Source organism: Phoenix dactylifera, chromosome 8 (assembly GCF_009389715.1).
Source record: "Phoenix dactylifera cultivar Barhee BC4 chromosome 8, palm_55x_up_171113_PBpolish2nd_filt_p, whole genome shotgun sequence".
NCBI classification, from domain to species: Eukaryota; Viridiplantae; Streptophyta; class Magnoliopsida; order Arecales; family Arecaceae; genus Phoenix; species Phoenix dactylifera.
The window spans coordinates 22,040,180-22,061,758 of record NC_052399.1 but is presented as its reverse complement, the minus strand read 5'-3'; the positions used below and the strand labels follow the sequence as shown (position 1 = coordinate 22,061,758).

Below are 21,579 nucleotides of genomic sequence, written 5' to 3'. Positions count from 1 at the left end.
AAAGTATTTTTGGCATGTTTGGTTGACCATGGGAAAGTGACAAATTTCCAAGGTGCTTATGTTTGGTTGGCCATCCACTTTCCTAGGAAAGTTATATATAATTCCTATTATGCCCTTAATAAAAATTAGGTTTTTAATGTCTCTTTAATGCTTCTTTAATACTGAAGGGACTTTTTGGGAAAAAGTAAAAATGAAGTGATTCCCGCCTCATGGGAAAGTAACTTTCCCATGTTTCTCATGGGAAAGACTTTCCCATGAAATGTGGGAATCACATTCCCATGGGAATACAACTTTCCCTTCTCTCTCCTTTGAAAACTCCAACCAAACAAGAGGCATCTCATTACTTTCCCGTTGACCACACTTTCCCCCCTTCTTTTCCCGCGAACCAAACGAGCCCTTAGGGCTCTTTTGGTTCGCGGGAAAAGAAGGAGGGAAAATGTGGTCAACGGAAAAGTAATGAGATGCCTCTTGTTTGGTTGGAGTTTTCAAAGAAGAGAGATAGAAAAGTTGTATTCCCATAGAAATATGATTCCCACATTTCATGAAAAAGTCTTTCCGATGAGAAAGTAACTTTCCCATGAGGCGAGAATCACTCCATCTTTGTTTCTTTTCCAAAAAGATCATTCAACATTAAAGAGGCATTAAAGATATAATTTTTATTAAGGTTGTAATAGGAATTACACATAACTTTCCAGGAAAGTGGATGGTCAACCAAACATAAGCACTCTGAAAAACTGCCATTTTTCCCATGTTTAACCAAACATGCCAAAAGTACATTCCCAAGCATTCTCGTCCTAGAAATCTTCCTCCCAGAAATCATATTCCTAGGAGGGAAAATGCTTCCCGCGAACCAAACGAGCCCTTAAGAAACATAGAGATATCATTCCCCTTTGCCGCATGAAAATTTAACTTTCTATTGTAAATCAAAGAAAATTCTTCAACATCATCACTAAAATAGACTAAATTCAACCTATGTATCATAAATTGATAAATAGTAAGCAATTTTAAACAAATTTGAATCCCGAATGGTCATGGTTCCATAATTAAAAAAATCCACATAAGAAATGAGGTTATGGCTCATTCCTTGATTTCTGCCTTCTATCGTAACTAAGTCGTGCTCCTTTCTCTATATAAATAGGACCAAGAACCTCAAAGGTCGATAAGCTAACCTCTTGCAAGCCGATCGGAAGAAGGCTGACTAGACCAGAGCAAAGCGAGCAAGGCCAAGCAATCTTGGCCAACCTACCAACAAATATTCTGTAAAAAAGAGCCTAAGACACCAAGAGGCTAATTTCAATGATACTTTTATTCTCAGGTTGATTCAAATAAGGAAGGCCAAGAAATAATCTTCCACTCATATTTATTTGGACTCTAATTAGTCAAAACTTAAGACCGGTGAGGAAACACAGGTTATTCTATACTACGCTCTAATCTTATTCTATTTTTTGGTGCGTAGAGCTACGACTCTTTACGGCAGATCGGCACTCTGTTTTCACCATCATGGGCTGATCGGACCATTATCGGACATGATGTGGGCGTTTAGATTCCTGCCTCATGGAAAAGTAACTTTTCCATATTTCTCATGGGAAAGACTTTCTCATGAAATGTGGAAATCATATTTTTATGAGAATACAACTTTTTCATCTTTTTTCTTTAAAAACTCCAACTAAATAAGAAGCATCTTATTACTTTTTCGTTGACCACACTCTCTCTTCTTTTTTTTTTTTTTTTTTTCCACGAACACGAGCCCTTCATACCAGCTAAAACGGAGTCAAGCGCCGTTGGCCAATCACAGCCATTTCCCGTGTGAACAGTGTCCAAGGCTAAAGGTGGCCTCAAGACTGGTGGGGCGACCGGTCCAAGTCTCTCGCGTCCTTGAATGCGTCATCCCTCGGGATTCCGCTGAAACCGGGGCCTTATTTGGAAATCCGCAAGCCATCCTGTGCGTGCTTTCGGACTTGGAGTCTTGGACGCCACTACAGTGAAAACAATGGCACAACTCGGATGTTCCTATCTCTCTTTCGTTGCCCCAACCCCACCCAAAGAAACTTCATCGCCCCTACACCCCTCCCCCTTTTACCGGCCCGACCTTTCCGCCCTCTCATCTTCTACGACGAGGAGAAGAAGAGGAGGAAGACAAGAGAGGCCGCCGTTGCCGCCATGAGAAGGACCGTTCGCAACCCAAACCTCAGGCTCTCCCTCCCCGCCCACGAGACCTTCATTGGAAAATTCTTGTACTCGCCAAACCCCTGTTTTCTTTCCAACTTTTTCTGGTTTTGTTTCTTGATTTTTTTTTTCTTGTATGTTTGCTACGGGGATGTAGAACTCAGAGTGGAACGTTCAAGGATGGCGATCTTCTCGTGAATAAGGACGGTCTGCGGATCGTTTCCCAGAACGAAGAAGAGGAGGTACAATTAATGTTCTTTTCATTGTTTCTTTGAATATCATTCTGGTCGATTCTTTTTTTCTGAAATCTTACCACACAGTTAGCAAACAACTATATCTAGCTAATTCAGGCTTACTTTCGTTGTATTCAGGAGCTATTTTTCGTTATCCCAGACTAACCAATTAAATAGGGTTGGAAGCTTTCGTTATCCCAGTCTAACCAATTAAATAGGGTGGGAAGTTGTCAGGAACTTTGAGATGTGGTACCCAAGAATCTAGGTTTTTCTTTGCAAATTTTTGAGGATTAGAACAAGTATTTCTGGTTTTATTAGGTGATGCACGAGTTTTCCACTAAAAATAACCTCAGTCTTGTAATTTTCATTGATGATGAATATGCTGATTCCTAAAGAGAGTTTTGACGTTTTCTGGTTGGACTAGCGGGCCAGATGGTGGCAAAATACATGATCAAAGTTTGACATGCTCTTTAAGCTGGAAGAGGTGTATGACTCCCAACTGAAAGGCAAGACTGATGCTCAGTCGAAGGTGGTATCATCAGTAGACATGCAAAAGAGTCGAGCGATCTACTTTTGATTTGTATGTGAGGGTAGCAGTGGGATTGAAGTCTTTAGTTCTTTTAGGAGTGAGAACATCTGAGGGTAGCAATGGGATTGTCACCTCCCATTGATCTGCTCTCCTGTCTTTTTGTTTGGTTAGAAGTTTGTTTCTTGTACCTATTAATCTTTCCTTTTCCTAGAAAAGGGAAAAAAGAACCTGTTTGCCTGTCTTCTGTGCTTAGGATACGTAGGAGAGATTATCTCTGCCATTAGATGGCAAAATATGCCACTTCCTTTTTAGTGTGAAGAAAGGAGAAGAGAAGTAAAGTTGCAAAATATGCCACTTCTATAGGAGTGGCTTGGACTGTTGTAGTGATGCTTGGAAGACCAGGTCAGATTCAGGTCTTTGGGTGTCAAATCCAGCAGTCAAAACTACAAATTATGTAGTTTCAGTTTAGCATTAGTATTATTTGCATTTTACCATGTTGTTTTCTTTGCACCAGTTAGGGGAAAAGAAAAAACAGAAGATTTAAAGGCCTTTCCTATGGATTAGTCAACTTGCCAAACCAATATATCATTTTACTCTTGATTTCTGTTTTTCTTCATGCTCTCTCTCTCTCATCCCCTCTAGCATTCTGATGCAAAATCTAACCTTTAAGCCAGATCCAGATTACTATGATAACAGAATCACTTGAAATAATCACAAGTAGTGGGAATAACTTGATGGGGACATCAGCTAGGTCCCCATCTTATTTGCATATTTGTTTATTTTTATTTCTGTATTTATTTGCATTTTAGGGCTTATTTGTGGGTTTATTTCTGTGTAAAGGGGATTTATGCAAATTGTGTATTTTGGCCCTATATATTGGGACCTATTTTCATGATTAGGAATTAATGAAAGTTTAAGAAATTTCCCCCCACGTATTCTCCTTCTTCTCCTCCTCTTCCTCCTTCTCCTCCTCTTCCTCCTTCTCTTCTCCCTCTTCTTCTGTTTCTGATTTAAAATCCCACTGAGGTATTCCTTCCGGAACCGGTTCTACACCAACTTGGTATCAGAGCAATTGGTTTTGCTTCTATTGTCAAAGCCCCGATCCAACAACAATCTTCCTTTCCCTCGGTTCCCATCAACAACAAGATCAGGGTCCTCCTTCCATCAGTTCTGCTCACCAGGAAAAGGGGTCCCTCGCTCTCTCAGTTGTCACAAGAAGGAATAGAGGGGAACAATCCCTCGGTTTCAAAACAGAAAAAAAGAGAAACAAGGTCTTCATCCCCGTTCGTCCGTCCGCTGCTACCATCATTGCGGTTCCTCCGACGTACCCAGCCCGAGCCGCCGCTGCCCCACCACCTGCAACCACCGTCAGCCGGTGTATGGCCGAGCGTCGCCGGATCCTCGGATTTCTGTGGGCGCACGAGTACTACGCCGTACCTCGACCACGGACACCGGAGCGTGTCGAAGGGCCACGAGCGGTTCCCGCCGCTGGAAAGAAGAAGAGCATCACCGCCCTCCTTGCGGCCTTGTCCCTCGAACCCGCAGTCGCCACTGCGTCGGCCGCCTAGCCTGCAGCCGCCGATCCGCCCTCCGTTCTGCACGCAGTCGCCGCTACAACCGCCGCCGCGTCCTCCGCCCCGCATCCAGCCGCCGCCGACCGCAGTTTCGCGGCCATTTGCTGCACCGCCGGTCCCCTCGGTCGATCCGCAACGGCCGCCGAGCAGCCCGGGTCACCCTCCCATTTCGGTCGGGAGGTTCGGGAGGTTGAAGACGAGTGGTAACGGGTAAGTTCTAAACCCGTTACCCCCAAAACCCATTAGCCCGGGTCCAACATCCAACAAGTTTAAAAAAAAAAAAAATAGTCTGACCACGTGACCTGCTCGTGTCTCGGAAAAAAAAAAAACTTGCTTACCTCTGTTTCTGCCGAAGGGAAACCCTAGGGGTTTCCGCCGCTGACGCCACCGCCGTGCCACCGAGCCTCGACGAGCTCCGTCTCCGCTGCCTCCGCCGTGCCGCCGAGCCCCGACGAGCGCCACCGCCCCTCTGCCGCTCGGTTCCCGCCGCGCCGCCCAAGCCCGAGTCTCCTCGCCGACGAACACCACCGCCGAGCATCCCACCCGAGGGTCCCCGCCCGTGACGCTCCGCCTTCGCCGCCTCCGCCAGTGCCGCTTCCTACCGCCGCCGAGATCCGAAATCGCCTGAGGTCTTCTCCCTCCCACCGAGCCGCGCCGCCTCGCTGTCGCCGTCCCCGCCGCTCCCGCGACCGCCCGATTGTCACCACCGCCGCCTCGTCGCCCCTCCTTGTTTCGCCGCTGTCCGCCCCTCCTCTGCTCCACCACCACTTCACCGCCTTCCCCCCCTCCTTTCATTTCATCGAGGCTTCTTCCATTTCCCCCCCCTCTTCCTTCATGGGCTGACTCCACGCGCCCTCCACCCTCCTTTCTCATCGGGCCCAAACCATCCGCACACCCCTTAGGGCCCATCTTCTCTCTGCTGCGGACCCCTGACCCGCAGGCCTTTTGGGCCCAATTTCAACAGGTACTCTCTTCTACAAGCCCAACCAAATTGCTGTGATCAGATCCTATTGGAGCCGTTTCGAGAGTCCATCGACTGCAACCGCGCCCCGACCGTTGCCCAGTCCACGAGTACACGATTCTGCTTGACTGCATCCGCCACAGGTAACAGGTTCTTCTTTCTTTTGGGCTTGTTTATTTAATTATGTTCTAGTTCTCTTGCATGACAGTCCTATTTTGAAACTTATTTTCTTGTCAAACTGCAAAACCTAGAACATTTACCACAACACCCCTGCTACCCACCATTTAAATCTAAATATTAAATTAGCACACATTAGCGACAGGACAGTTCTCAATATCCATAGATCGGATTACTTTCGGATTTTGAGCGACCGTAACACGTGTTTGCAACCTAATTTCTTATAGTGACTAATTTTCTACCTTAATTCTGAAATAACCAAAGTACAAATTAGTAATATTTAATTTTAAGTTATTTTTGTGAAAATTTGCTGATTTTCGAATTCATAGTAGATTGCATTAGTAGGTTGTCCTGCATTGCATTTAGTAAGTTAGGGTTCATTAGTAGCATTGCATATCATATCACCAACTAGAGAAGTCCCTACATGCCAACCCGTAGTGGTAGAGAGTACCTCCTCACTGACTCTCAGACCCCTTTACCCACCATGGACCCCAGAGTTCTACAAGATATTCTGGAACAATTAGCTGCATTACGAGCTGATCAAGATGAATACAAAAGAGAGATCCGTGCTCTAGTGCAACACCCTAGGACTCCTGAACCGTCAACCCCAATCGCAGCTTATCCCGAGTTTGGTTTGACCACACCACCTGTAGCTTTTCCCCATCCCCCTAGGAACCAACTTCCTCTTGATCACCAGTGCGATCTTGACGAGCGACTACTTCGTACCGTACGAGTAGATGCTCCCACATTTGCTGGTCAATTAGAGCCGAGTATGTACCTTGATTGGAGAGCAGCCATGGATAACTATTTTGAGTGGTACGAAATGACTGATGATCGAAAAGTACGGTTTGCTAAAATGAAGCTTATTGGACAAGCTCACTGGTACTGGCATAACATAGAACATAGGCGTGAGACCTAGAGGCTTCCACGTATCACCACCTGGGAGGATATGAAAGAAAAACTGAATAAGAAGTATCTGCCATTCTCTTACCGACAACGCCTTATGGATAGGTGGCAGAAACTAACTCAAGGAACTTCAACTGTTGCCGATTACATTGCACGATTTGAGGAGTTTCACATGAGGTGCGGTGTAATCGAAGAGGAGACTGTTACTCTTTCTAGGTTTCGGGCAGGACTCCACGAGGAGATCCAGAAAGAATTGATCCTCCGAGAGATTACCACCTTTGGCCAGGCATACCAGTTGGCTCAAGATGTGGATAGTTTTTTACGAGTCCCTGTAGTGAGACGTACCGACTCTCGGTTCTTACCCCCAGGAGCCCGAACTAATCAAAGCTATCTCCCGCAATCCAGACCACTCTCCAACCATCCTACCCAGCCCGGTTCTAGCCAAACGCCGACTAGGCTGTTCCTGATGCCTGCTCAAAGTACGTCAACTGATAAAGGAAAAGGCATATTAGGGCCCAACCCGCCCTCAAGAAACCAAACCCAGTGTTTCAGGTGCCAAAAGTTTGGCCATATCGCGTCCCAATGTAATGCCAAGACTTATTTAATGACTGAACTGGAAGCAGGAACCCAGGAGACTGAATGTGTCGAAGAAGTCTATGAACCAAACATCGAGGATTTTGTAGAAGACTTTGGAGACGAACAGACCGGGTTAGAGTTTGCCCAGCCTACATCCCAATATGAGCCCACTGATCGGAATGACCACAACCCTAGGCTTCAGGTGGTTAGGTGTACGCTAGCCCAAACAAAGACCGAACAAGATTGGCGTAGAACCTCCCTATTTTACACGCTTATTAAGATCAATGGTAAAACATGCAAAATCTTATTTGATAGCGAGAATTGCATCAACGCCATTGCATCTGGAGTTGTTTCTCGCCTTGGCCTGAAATCTACCCCTCATCCTAATCCATATAAAGTAGCCTGGGTAGATAAGACGTCCATTTCGGTATCGGAAAGATGCCTTGTCCCGATTCAATTCCTATCTTATAAAGACGAGATTTGGTGCGACTGTCTTCCGATGGACGTAGGTCAAGTCATTCTAGGAAGACCTTGGTTATACGATAGGGACGTCACACTTCATGGTCGGTCAAATTCGTGTAGCTTTATGTTCCAGGGTCGGAAAATTATACTGAATTCATTGCCTCCTAGAGAGCCCGGCCCTGAGAAGAAGGGTGCTACACCGCAAAAAGATGAGTCACTTCACATCATTACTTCGAAAGAGGTAATGAAAGATATCGAAAGCCACTCACCTGTGTTCGCCCTTGTGGCTAGAGTTATCAATGTGGAGTCAAATGCCGAGCATCCGGCCGTCGTAGTTCCCCTGTTGGAGGAGTTTCACTCAGTTTTCCAAAATGATCTTCCAGATGCACTCCCTCCGATGCGTGATATTCAGCATGTAATTGATCTCATTCCTGGAACGTCATTGCCAAATCTTCCCCATCATAGACTCAACCCAAACGAGCACATTGAACTGAAACGTCAAGTTGACGAACTCTTCACTCGAGGGTATATTCGTGAGAGTCTGAGTCCCTGTGCTGTACCTGCATTCCTCACTTTCAAGAAAGATGGCTCTTGGAGGATGTGCGTCGATAGCCGTGCTATCAATAAAATCACGGTTAAGTATCGTTTTCCCATTCCTAGGCTGGACGACCTTTTAGACTATATGTCTGGTGCTACAGTTTTTTCCAAGATCGACCTAAAGAGTGGGTACCACCAGATTCGGATTCGTCCTGGGGATGAATGGAAAACCGCATTCAAAACCAAAGATGGACTCTACGAATGGTTAGTAATGCCTTTCGGATTAACAAATGCTCCAAGTACTTTTATGAGGGTGATGACACAGATCTTTCGACCTTTCTTGAATAAATTTGTCGTTGTATATTTTGATGACATCCTCATCTATAGTCAAACTCAAGAGCTCCATCTCTCACACTTAAGGCAGGTTTGTGATGTCCTGCGGAAAGAAAGCTTCTTTGCAAACCCTAAGAAGTGTGCTTTCCTGACTGATCACGTCACTTTCTTAGGGTTCATAGTGTCTTCCAAGGGTGTCTCCGCTGATCCAGAAAAAGTAAGCGCGATAGTCGATTGGCCTGAGCCCAAGATCCTAGCAGAAGTACGTAGTTTTCATGGTCTGGCTACCTTCTATCGTCGCTTCATTAGAAATTTTAGTTCGATAATGTCTCCCATCACAGATTGCATGAAGAAAGGAGACTTTATCTGGACTAAGTCGGCATCCCAAGCATTTAAAGATATTAAGCATAGGATGACCGAAGCGCCTGTCTTGCGCCTCCCCGATTTCACTAAGGTATTCAAGGTCGCATGTGATGCCTCTGGCGTTGGCATAGGTGGCGTGTTAAGCCAAGAAGGTCACCCTGTCGCGTTCTTTAGCGAAAAGTTAAGTGACGGCAGGTTGCGTTATTCCACCTATGATAAGGAATTCTATGCGGTAGTGCAAACTTTGCGACATTGGCGACACTATTTGCTACCGCAAGAATTTGTCCTGTATTCAGACCATGAGGCTTTAAAGTATCTAAATTCTCAAAAGAAACTAAACCTTCGACACGGCCGATGGATTGAGTTTCTGCAAGCCTATACTTTTGTGCTGAAACATAAAGCTGGAGTTGAGAACAAGGCTGCTGATGCGCTTAGCCGACGGATCTTCCTCCTATCCGTGATGAGCACTGAAGTAATTGGTTTTGAAAGGATCAGGGAACAATATACCACCTGTCCCGATTTTAGTGATGTATACCTGACCCTACGAGATGGAGTAGAGAGAGAACAAGATGATTTCTTTTTACAAGATGATTATCTCTTTCGCTCCGACAGATTGTGTATTCCTCGAACCTCATTGAGAGATTTCCTAGTATGGGAAGTACACGCTGGAGGACTGTCTGGGCATTTCGCGAGAGACAAAACCATTGAAATGGTGGAAAGACGTTTCTTCTGGCCGAATCTCAAGAGAGACGTGGCCAAAATTGTCGCTCAGTGTCGCACTTGTCAACTAGCCAAACAACGTAAACAGAACACTGGGCTTTACACTCCCCTACCTGTTCCTGATTGTCCGTGGCAAGATGTTAGCATGGATTTTGTGTTAGGGCTTCCACGTACCTCGACCAAACACGATTCCATTTTTGTAGTGGTGGACCGGTTCTCTAAAATGGCTCATTTTCTCCCATGTTCTAAGACTTCCGATGCTTCTAGGATTGCGAAACTCTATTTTGACGAAGTCGTTAGACTCCATAGCCTCCCAAAATCTATTGTGTCCGATAGGGATGTTAAATTTATGAGCTATTTTTGGAAAACTCTTTGTCACATGATGGGTACCAAATTAAAATTTTCCTCTGCCTATCATCCCCAAACTGATGGCCAGACAGAAGTTGTCAACCGAAGTCTAGGGAATCTTTTAAGATGTCTGGTAGGTGAGCATGATAGGACTTGGGATCTCGTGTTACCAACTGCCGAGTTTGCATATAATAGTTCGGTCAATAGGACCTTAGGCATGAGTCCTTTCGAAGTGGTGAATGGATATAAACCTAGGCAACCCATAGACTTGATTCCCATGTCTCATCAACATAGAGTCTCTGAGTCTGCACAATCATTTGCTTCACACTTGCATTCATTGCATCAGGAGATCAGCAAACGTATTTACTCTAATAACTTAAAATATAAATCACTTGCTGATTTGCACAGACGTTATAAAGAATTGAATGTAGGTGATTATGTTATGGTAAGAATTAGACCTGAACGACTCCCGTCAGGAACGTTCAAAAAGTTGCAATCTCGTAGTGCGGGACCGTTCAAGGTCCTAAAGAAAATCAGTTCGAATGCTTATGTTGTAGATCTTCCTGACGACTATGGGATTAGTGCGACATTTAATATTGAAGATTTAGTCACATACAAGAAATCAACATTCATTCCTTCTGACCCTTTTGTTGATACACCCACTGTTATTGATCACCCTGATCCAGCACCTGCTATTGAGCCTCCACCTCCACAGTTTCATGCACGCAGAGAACACATAGAACATATATTAGATGAGCAGGTTATATCTACCAGGAGAGGAAGCTACCAACGTTACCTTGTTCGGTGGAAAGGTCGACCCGAATCAGATGTGACGTGGATTTCGCGAGCCGAGTTGCAGCGCCTTGACCCTGATCTTCTGGAGCAGTACGACAACCGGCCAGATCTACACTCGACGGGGTCGAGTTTTTTCCACCTGGAAGGAGTTGATGGGGACATTAGCTAGGTCCCCATCTTATTTGCATATTTGTTTATTTTTATTTCTGGATTTATTTGCATTTTAGGGCTTATTTGTGGGTTTATTTCTGTGTAAAGGGGATTTATGCAAATTGTGTATTTTGGCCCTATATATTGGGACCTATTTTCATGATTAGGAATTAATGAAAGTTTAAGAAATTTCCCCTCACGTATTCTCCTCCTTTCTTCTTGTCTTCTCCTTCTTCTCCTCCTCTTCCTCCTTCTCTTCTCCCTCTTCTTCTGTTTCTGATTTAAAATCCCACTGAGGTATTCCTTCCGGAACCGGTTCTACACCATAACTTCTGTCATAATGAATGAACTTTTGTCATTTGGAAAGCAAAGAAGAATCTAGTGTTGGAGTTAAAATCTATTGTACTGATTACCAAAAGTAGAACAAATGAAAACCCAGGAGTATAAGGAATAAGGAGCAGTTGGCTAGTGGCAATCTACTTTTGGACTTGAATGACTCATTGCTCTTTAATACATTACTATAAACTCTAGCAATTCGTCAGTTGGAAAATGTTTACTGATGCAACTCCGTGCCTGATTGAATTTTAATACATTACTATAAACTCTAGCAATTTGTCAGTTGCAAAATGTTTACTGATGCAAGTCTGTGCCTGATTGAATTTTTCTTTATGAACAAAGCACTTAGAGAATGTAAGGCTTTCCTTTTTGCAAGAGAACTTGAGTGAGGTTATCAGTTTGATTAGTAAGTTCTTTTTAGTTGATATAGATATTGAAGAGGAAAACACAACTATTTTATTTCATTCTATGCTAGCCTGTATGATGGATTAACCATGAATTTAAGAAGTAAGAAGTCTCTTGACATTAATATTGTTACAACTAAGTCATTTACCTTGGAATAGAGGATAAAATTCAATCGTGGATAACCTTCAAATGATATTTATTGGCAAATCAATGGAGAGATACTGTATAATGATAGCTCAAGGTCCAAATTAATAATTCAAGAGATTTAATTATTAGGACTATATAAGCCATGACATATGAAAAGAACTTTTGGCTGTGAAAATCAGTTATGATGCTTCTATATGTAGCTTCTGTGGCTTTTCTGTTTAAATCTATCCTAATTATTATTTGTGTACATCAAATGCTTCAAAAGATGATAAAGTTCTCTCTGGCCAACAAAACTTCTGCATGCAACCATGCTTTTCTATCTCATAAAATTTGTACCACTGTTTTATCATCATCCATTCTCTATAAATCTTAAACTCTCATGCACTGATTATTTTGAGTTTTTCTTATTGTTATTTTGGTTTGTTCAATTTGTGCCCAGCCACCTCTTATAAAGCCATCAGACAATCAATTGACTTTAGCTGATATGGATATGGTTAAAGTAATTGGAAAGGGTAGTAGTGGAATCGTGCAACTGGTTTGCTACAAATGGACGGGCCAATTTTTTGCTCTCAAGGTATTGTATCTTTAACATTTATGCTTGCTTATAAGTGATTGTTTAGTTTCTTCTCGCTCTTATCTCAACCTCTTTTTTTGTTTGAAAAACTTCAAGTGTGATGAGTTGATTTTCACTCATTCCTTGTAGCATTGCTGAAATAGTGGTGACACTTTTTTAGGTTTAAACCTGTGAAAGGACAGTTTAGTTATTACATGCAAAAATCTTCTAATGTTGCATATTTTTTACTGAGAAATAATTGTAAATATTAATTTTTTCTTTTTGAAATTCTTCAAAGGAGCAACCAACTATTAGCTATGCTAATCTATATATTGTTAGCAGTTTTTTTTGGGTTGGGGGAGTTGGGGTTTTGGTTTTGGTTGTTGGGGGGGGGGGTGTCATGCCACAATACCCCTTAGAGAACCCCACTACCCTTGTTTGTCCATATTTCCAACTCCTGCCCCTTCTTCCTCATCACTGTAGCTAAACTAAAACCACCAGCCCCTCTTTCCTTCTCAATGGAGCGCACCCAAGCCCTAGCGGCCCAAGGGGCACTTAAGATGGCCCATATTGTCTAACAACCAGCAAGTAAGAATTAAAAAATGATTTACAGGATTACAAAATTCTTCATATGATTGGATCTCATAATATCACATCCCCCCATCTCATTTACCCTGCTTTCTTCTCTTCTATGCACCCACTCCTCTCTGGCTCTCGATCTCTCTCTTCCCCTCCTGCTCTTTCATGCAATTGCTGGACCTCTCCCAGTGTCTGTCTTTGTCCCCAAATCTAGGCAGCTTGAGGTAAGTCTCTCTCTCTCTCTCTCACACACACACACACGCGCGCGCGCGCGCGCGCACATAGAGATAGACAAACACACACCCCCCAATCTCCACCCGGTTGGGTCGGTCATAATCCAGCTCATTACATCCTTTTCTCCTTGTTTTTAGGCACAGGGGCTTTATTTATTTCTTTTTTGTATTTCTATTCTGAATTTTCAATGCTACTAATTCTATAGATGCCTAGATACAGTCTTAGGTGTTGACCAGATATGACATGGTTACGGGAGGGAGGTAATTGGAGAGTAGAGCAGGCCGCTGCAAAGAGCAGCTGAGTGCTGAAACTCTTGACAGCTCATCTTTTACCCTTTCCTCCACTGAAGTGAGTCACGTGGATTCCTTGCATCAATTTCTTGAATTGCATTGACCTTTTCCACTGAAAAAATGATCACCAACCATGACATGAACATGCAATTTTTTTGGTAATGAAGAATTATCTTTGCAGTTAGTTTTGCCATGTGCAATGCACACTTCCTGAGAAACGTGAATCATGGAGCAGTTTTGTGAATGCCCTCCATTTCCAAGATTGGTTTTATATATAGATGATTTGCTATTGAATTTTATTTATATGTTTTGTTTGCTTTTACAATTGTTTAATAGTTAAAAAAATTATAAAGGAAGATCCAAATTAATTAAAACTAGTAACAGGGGCATAATTTTTTTTAGTGATTCAATTAATAAATGCTCTGTTAGTAAATGAAATGTTAGATGCAAATTTTATTGTAAACTTAAAAATTTACATATTTTGTAATAAAACAAATTTATGATTAAATTACACTCTTCTCTTGACTAATGTTGGTGCTGCCACCTGCATGAAAATCTTGGCTTTGCCCCTGGTTGTTAGAACTGCCTTTAATTCTACATATATGGTTAGAAGTTGCTATTATACAGTTACTTTTTGCTAAAATTACATAATTCAGCGAATGCTCATAAACACTTCTAGAATCAATATTTAGTTCAGTATGAATCCATATTGCTGTGATACTTAAAATGGTCCATGAACAAATTCATATCATTTCCTAGACAGCGTGGCCATAGCTCCGTTGTGGTTAAAGGGCAAAGGTATGAAAGAAACGATGTCAAGGGAATGCTTAGTTTGTGGAACTTGCAAAAGGTTGTTTAACCAACAGGGGTAAAATAAACTATGTAGTGATTGACACTTGCAGGGGTAACATATAGTATCTATGCCCGCTTCCCCAATTTAATTATCTTGTAATCTCTTGTAAACCAATTTACCATATCTTGGATAATTTCTTAGAAAATGTCATGCAATGGGCATGCACACTCATTTAATGTTTGAGTGCAACTGGTCATGATTTGTATTATTTAAAAGTATTGTTAGTTCCAAAATCAGACTTAATGTCCTTGATTATTAAGATCATGTGCGTGCAAGATGCTTCCACACGGATTTTAGTGGAATTTTTAGTTATTTTACTCCAGCAACCTGCTGACAAATAAAGTCTTCCGAGACTACACACTTTTGAATCCTCTTACTCCTTCCGGAGTGTGTGAGATGCCTTACCAGTGGATCAACCAATACCTCGCAGGGATTTTATTTACCAGACAGCTATCAGAAGAAGCATGAACTGGGCAGAGTAATAAACTTTTATAGATCCTGCTCCTTCCAGGTGGATTGGAAAAACACGGACTGGGAAGGCCGAACAACCATGTCTGCCTTGAATGGGGTACCTACTACCTACCAATGGGGTACCTACTACCTACCAATAATAACAGCGTGAATTTGCAACTATTATGCTTCCTTGACCAAATCCAACTACATTCCACTGTGCCCAAAAAAGGAATTGCTTTTAAGCTTTATTTTCTCATTGGAAGTCTTTGTTACACCCAGTGAATGTGCAAATTTAGATGTATCTTCTATTAGATTGGTAAATAATTATTAGAAAACAATATGATTAAATATGTTACATGATTTTTTACTTAAGACAGAAAGTTAGGAGATGTGATGTGATGATGTTATTATCTAAGGTTACAAGCAAAAAACAAACAAAAAAACTGGACTTTTACTCGAAGAGTGTGGATCATATCTCCCTCTCTATACACGCATCTGGTATACACATATGCGTGCCTGTATTTATGTGTGCATGATAGAAGTTTGCATGTATCTACATTCTATTACCAGCATAATGTCATCAGCAAAACCCTAAGTTCTAGCTTAATGGGGAGCTGTAGAGTTCTTTTCTACCACCCAAATACTAGGTTCATTGTTAGATTAATCCTCCTTGGATTTTTATGTGCTATCTTGTGCCAAGTAGTTGTAAGACTACTCTTCGTCACCTCTTTTACTTATATGCATCCCCTTCTTTGATCCATGTCGCATATGACTGAATGATTAACATATACATTTCAAAACCTCATTTTGTATCAACATAACTCTCGAGCTTCCTCTGAACTATATCCTTCTTGCTTGTATGCTAGACATCCACTTTAGCATTTTCATCATTGCCCCATATACTCTTTCTTTATTCGATGAGTTTATCTTATTAGTTACTTAATGAAATACTCCATCACGTGCTTTTACAGGGTCAACCGAAACCATGCCATAAAAAGCATGCTGGATGAAGATTAGTATGAAATGTTGCTAGCAGCTCATTAGTTCCAATATGTAAAAATGCAACTAATGTCCATAGGCAATAATGAAAGAACATGATGGAAGATGAATAATTTTCCACCCATAATTTTTTGAGGAGAGTACAACGTTCTTTCCATGTACCACTCACCTCACTTGTCATATCTAAAACTTTTTAAAATTGAATTGACACCTCTTTGATTGAAAATATGTGACTTAAAATTAGTGTTCAGATTTGTTTGTATTTTTGAGAGTTGCCTAAACTTGTTTGCTTCATTCATTATCTGTTGTCAAAATGTTGTGAAGTTTATGAAGATGTTACACTATGAGATGACTAAAAATCAATGTTTTGGAAATGTTTTACCTTACAAAATGTTCAATTGCTTGGCTTGTGCAGAAAGGGCCTTTTAGTAGGTTGGCATGTCATAGTTGAGTTTAACTCGTCATTGTAGCAGAGAGGAGTTACAGAACTACAACTAGATATCAGTTCAAGTTTGCATGCATTTTTTGAGAACAGAGATGGACAAATTTGTGTGCATTTTATGGCTGCTTATGTACTGGTCCCCTCTCAGGCAGTATATCAGCATGTTTTATTGTCTGTGTCATTAATGACCCATGAACATGACATCCTTTTCAAGAGGTTTTCATATGATATTGTACATGCAGGTTATACAATTGAATATTGAAGAGAGCATACGCAGACAGATTGCTCAGGAATTAAAGATAAACCTGTCAACACAGTGTCCATATGTTGTTGTATGCTACCAGTCTTTCTACGACAATGGTGTTATATCTATAGTACTGGAGTACATGGATGGTGGTTCTCTGGCCGATTTTCTAAAGAAAGTCAGGACCATACCGGAGCCATATCTTGCTGCAATCTGTAAGCAGGCTAGTATTGAATGGCAGAAGAGTTCTATCATCTCACGCAATGACTGCAGCATTGGTAATCCAGTTTCTAGTGTTTTTGTTGCAATTAAAAGCATGTCTTTTTTTGTTTGTGCAGGTGCTTACAGGTTTGATGCATCTGCATCATGAAAAACATATTATCCATCGAGACTTAAAACCATCAAATATACTAATCAATCACAGAGGAGAGGTCAAGATATCTGATTTTGGTGTCAGTGCTATCATAAAGAGTTCGTCTGGTCTGCGAGATACATTTACTGGCACCTGCAACTATATGTCTGTGAGTATTAGTTTCTGGTAACCGGTAGTGCTTGTTGTTTGACATGAATTTTTTAATTCAACTTTAAGTTTCTTTTATATTTACAAATTTTAGAAGCAAATATCTCTGAAGCTTTAAACTTAATAGTCATGGAGAATTTTTGTCCTTGATAGCCAGAACGAATTATTGGTGGAAAACATGGATATCTAAGTGATATTTGGAGCATGGGTCTAGTTATGCTTGAGTGTGCAACAGGCCAGTTTCCCTATCCTCCTCGTGACAGTTTTTATGAGCTTCTGGAAGCAGTTGTCGAGCAGCCACCACCTCGTGCACCTCCTGACCAGTTCTCTGAGGAGTTTTGCTCATTTATTTCTGCATGGTAAATGTGCTACATCATATTATACTTTGATCTGCATCCACTGAAAAGGATTCCTTAATGTTTGTTCGAAATGTTATTTGATCATTAATATTCAATTTTGCTTGGAGCCAAGAGCTGTATATGTGCAGTCTTAGTTGGAAAAAGGAGCTTCATGGATTTGTTTTTTTTGCTATTTAAACATTTAAGAATTATAGTCATGTTAGGCTGACTTTGTCTAGGTAAGTGATGTTGATATTTCTATGTGACACCACCAAATGCATGGCTCTTCGTTAGTAATAGGTAAAGGCAGTGATGGAAGAGAAGAAAAATATCTTAGGATACTTCCTGAATAGATTAAAGCCAATGAAAACAGAAATTTATTTATCTGGTTATTACACTTACAAGAAATTTTATGTGTAGGGATTAGAGAAAAATGGTTTAAACAACTCATGACACTTTCATTATTGTACTAAGATTGATTATTTAAATGATGAATAGTAGCTTTTATACATTATAATATATATTGGAAATGTATGTCTGACATGAAAGACACATAAACGTGATGAACAAGCATTTTTTGTTAGTCCGCATTGAAGGGACAAAGGAGAACATATGTCAACTTAATAAACATTACCACACTACACTACAAACCCTGCACCCAAGGTTTTATGGTCCCGTACTGTTCTGATACAGTGGTACCAGGTGCAGGACACCGGAACAAGTCTAATCAGTATGCACTGACTGTATTGGTCTGTACCAACCATACCGGTTGCATACTGACAATCAGGAAGCACTGAGAGTCAGTATGTATTGTTTTCTTATCTGTTTCTGTTTTGTTATATGCTTCGGTCCGTCCCATACCATTTTGGTTCAAAACCAGTAGGGGGTCCAGTAATGGGTCCGGTAATGCTATTTTAAAACTTGCATGTACCCTCATTACTTGAAATGCCTTCACATGATCTCCACTCAAGGTCTGGATACTAATCATATCCATATAATCTGGTGAAAGATCCAGCTCGGATGTATGCTATGTTTTGGAGTTTGTATGTTCCATATTTTCCTTGACAGTGATGTGTTGGCTCCATATGTGTATCCATCTCGTGAAAATTATCCAAATATTTCAAATCATTATGTGCTTTCGGAATAAAACAACGAATACTTCTAATGACAAGGGAAAAAGTACTCATTGAGGATTGTTGACAGAATGTGGTTGATCAAATTTGTCTCGTTGTGTTATTTGAATGCCTGTGGAATGCAAGAAAATATGTAGAAATATCTGAAGAGATTGCCTTGGAAGGCTAAAAAGCCAAACAAATTTTATTGTTCTACTAATATTTTGAATGAATATGTTGCTTATTGATCTAATCCAACAATTTTTAAATGAAAAATTCTCAAACTTCTATTTAGTTTTAACAATTTTTGTATAATGGACTTTGAATCATTTACAAGATAAGGAAAATAGAATCTCTTGGGGCCTGTTAGAGAAGACCCTGTGGGATCTGGCAGGATCGACCGGAGAGAGCGCAGGGGGGAACCTGAGGGGGGAGCAGGAGAGAGGACAGAGAGTGCATGGGGGGTCGTAGGGCCCGATCCCTGTGGGATTAAAAAAAGAAAGGACTTTTCACTCAAGTCCTCCACCTTGCGCTTTCTCTCCAGCTGATCCTGCTGGATCCCACAGGGTCCAAACGGGCCCTTAAGTAACCATTTTGGCCTTATGTTAAATATGTATACCTTTTTGATATGTAATACACTAGTGACGTTCTTGGCCGGTTCTGTGATCGACTTGTCATTGTATAGTAGCAAGTTAGTTGTTCATGATTTAGATATCTTGGGGAAAATTATCTATGGATATCCAATTTATTAATCTGCATCAGTTTATCACTTAATTGTTTCAGGCTATGAGTAGGGATTTAACTGACTACCAGTCATGATCACCTAGCTAGTTTTGGATGTAAGGACCGCCAGTGGTGTGATTTGCACCTATGGAATGCCCGATGTTTTTCTGTTTTCCCCCTTTTTTTGTTAAGATTATGCCATGTGTCAATTCATAAAGTGACTTACATGTCTTCTTTGGTTTGTGTTATAAAAACTACATGATACTTTTCTGATTATAGTTATACATTATTTGCCAACATTAGTGTAGGATGTTAATAATTTGATGCTTTTAAAGCTGTGTCATTTTGAGGTAGCAATTGGAGAGAATTGAGTTGGAGACTTCATGAAAGCAAGTGATAAGAGGGAATACCTCAAAAAGCGGATGGATAAATGGCTAGGACCAACTGTATCTTATCTGGAATTTGGGAAAATACTATTTAAGGAAAGGAGGTTTTTGATGCTGGCACCCTATATTTTAGGGAAAGTTGTCCTATCTTCATTTATCCTTGAGGACATGATTGAAGAATTGTAGTTGGACAATTAGCTTCTACACAGAAAAGATTTAGCAAGCATAAGTTTGATATAAAGAGCTCTTGCAATATGGGTTTATGGTATTACCCTTTTTAGGTTGGTCTTCTTGACCTACAATGGTGACTTCAGTGGGTGCAAGGCTTCTCATATGGTCTCTTTGGTATAACTTTTCTTGGTGCCATTCTTGTAGCATCTATATATATATATATGTAGATAGATAGATAGATAGGTAGATAGGAAAGTGTTTCAATTGTACAGGCTAGGCAATGTGCATGCTTCAGCTATGTAGGAGTGTCGTATCTGATATATTTCTTTTTCAATGCCCAACATATATTCTGGCAATCAATTGTCAAGGTACAATATTGAATTTTTAATGTTTTGAGCTCTTTATCATATATTATGAAACCTCTGGAAAATCCAGAGGAACGTGCTAATGGGGCAAGGGTGCTGTTTTGCTTAAAGTTGTCTAAGCTCCCTCGGAGAGGGGAAAAAAGAACAAAAAGAAGAGGAAGACGAATTATCCATAGGTGTTCATAGACACTAGTCATTCTTTTACATATTTTTTGCTTGATGATTTCTGTGATCTCCTTGTACCTCTATGTCTGTCTTCCTTTTTTAAAATTTTATCTAGTCATTTTTGAGTCCTTTTTCTTTAACACGAACATTTTGCTATTGATCACAGTGTACAAAAAAAGGCTGAAGATAGAAAATCTGCCCAAGTGCTTTTGGTAAGATTTGACTCTGCCACCATGAATTTACCTACTTCATGCCCTTTTCTTGTAAAGAAGCCAGGAGCTGACTCTGGGAATATTTTTTGTTTTCTGTTCCTTGTGTGGATTTTTGATTCAGGAACACCCCTTCTTGAGCATGTATGATGACCTGCATATTGATCTTGCATCTTACTTCACAACTGCTGGATCTCCACTTGCCACCGTTTGAATATGCGGTACTGGACATTTGTTGCATGTAGAGATCCTTTTTCCATGTTAAGTATTATTTCAATTTACCGCGATTTGATGTTAGGTACCATGCAGTGTTTCCAATAAAAGAACAAATTGGATGGACTCTTCAAAGTAATTTTGATGCATATCAATCACATTTCTTGGGCATGATATATAGGTGGTTCGATTGGGTTTGCACTAGTAAACCATGGTGTATTCTGCATGCAACTTTTGTGCATAATGGAGCATTATCAAAGCTAAGTCAAAGCCAAATGTTGAAACTCTAGTGCTTCTCTTAATGTTGCAAAGGCACATACGATTCTGGTGACTTTTATGTATTTTTGGCTAAGACGGTGCAAATGAGAGTGGTACTAAAGTTTTGTGGTTTGTGTACTAGATTGTAACAACGAAGTATCCCATGTTCTGTACTCCAAAATGAAGAGAAAATCAAACCATAAATCTCTCTCCTGTATTTAAATGATGGCAACCAGAAGGCTTTGAAAATGATGCCAACGGATTTTTTTTTTTGTTCCAAGGATGTGCTGTATCTTGAGCATTTGTCTTGATTATTTATCCTCTCTCTAGAAAAAAGAAAAGAGAGAAAAAAAAAAAATCTGTTCTAGCTTCTAAATCTCCAGAATAAAGGACTGTTCATAGCAATTGTTGCCGAATGCAGAGGTTTTCTCAGATTATTATTTTATCGTGCAATACGTGCGACTACTTGAACTGCAAGAAACCGTTCCGTTCTTAGGCCCTGTTTGGGGGAGCTTTTGGAGGGCCAGAAAGCACTTTCTGGCCCTCCAAAAGTACTTTTAAATGAAAAACTGTGTTTGGTAAATTTTTCAAAAAGCTGTTTCAGCTTTTGCGGAAAGCTGAAAACAGCTTTTGGGAGGAAGCTCCAATTTGGAGCTTTTGGAAGGAAGCTGTTTCAGCTTTTTTGGAAAGCTATATTTTTGACAAAAATACCCATATTAAAATAACATAATTATATAGTTTATCCCTGTATAAA

General features: G+C 40.9%; 1 protein-coding gene across 4 annotated transcripts; it reads left to right on the top strand.

Moving 5' to 3' along the window:
* The first annotated feature begins 1,945 nt into the window (after positions 1-1,945).
* Positions 1,946-21,087, top strand: LOC103720812 (mitogen-activated protein kinase kinase 2-like). Of its 4 annotated transcripts, none has more exons than XM_008810718.4 (9): positions 1,946-2,234; positions 2,324-2,408; positions 12,158-12,292; positions 16,364-16,588; positions 16,704-16,886; positions 17,039-17,244; positions 20,312-20,357; positions 20,479-20,575; positions 20,749-21,087. In XM_008810718.4, exons 1-8 carry the CDS (start codon positions 2,005-2,007, stop codon positions 20,566-20,568), a joined length of 1,200 nt encoding a protein of 399 aa, XP_008808940.2. In that variant the 5' UTR covers positions 1,946-2,004; the 3' UTR covers positions 20,569-20,575; positions 20,749-21,087. The 4 variants fall into 4 exon arrangements, with proteins under 4 accessions (XP_008808940.2, XP_026665681.2, XP_008808936.2 ...); XM_026809880.2 differs by having other exon boundaries at positions 20,664-21,087; XM_008810714.3 differs by having other exon boundaries at positions 20,653-21,087.
* Positions 21,088-21,579: the final 492 nt, after the last annotated feature.

Bases quoted from the DNA above. Each gene is read 5' to 3' on its own strand.
- LOC103720812 (XM_008810718.4), top strand. From the start codon at position 2,005: ATGTTCCTATCTCTCTTTCGTTGCCCCAACCCCACCCAAAGAAACTTC. The intron at 12,293-16,363 runs GTATTGTATCTT...TTGTACATGCAG, and splicing joins GCCAATTTTTTGCTCTCAAG to GTTATACAATTGAATATTGA. The intron at 16,589-16,703 runs GCTAGTATTGAA...TTGTTTGTGCAG, and splicing joins TTGCTGCAATCTGTAAGCAG to GTGCTTACAGGTTTGATGCA.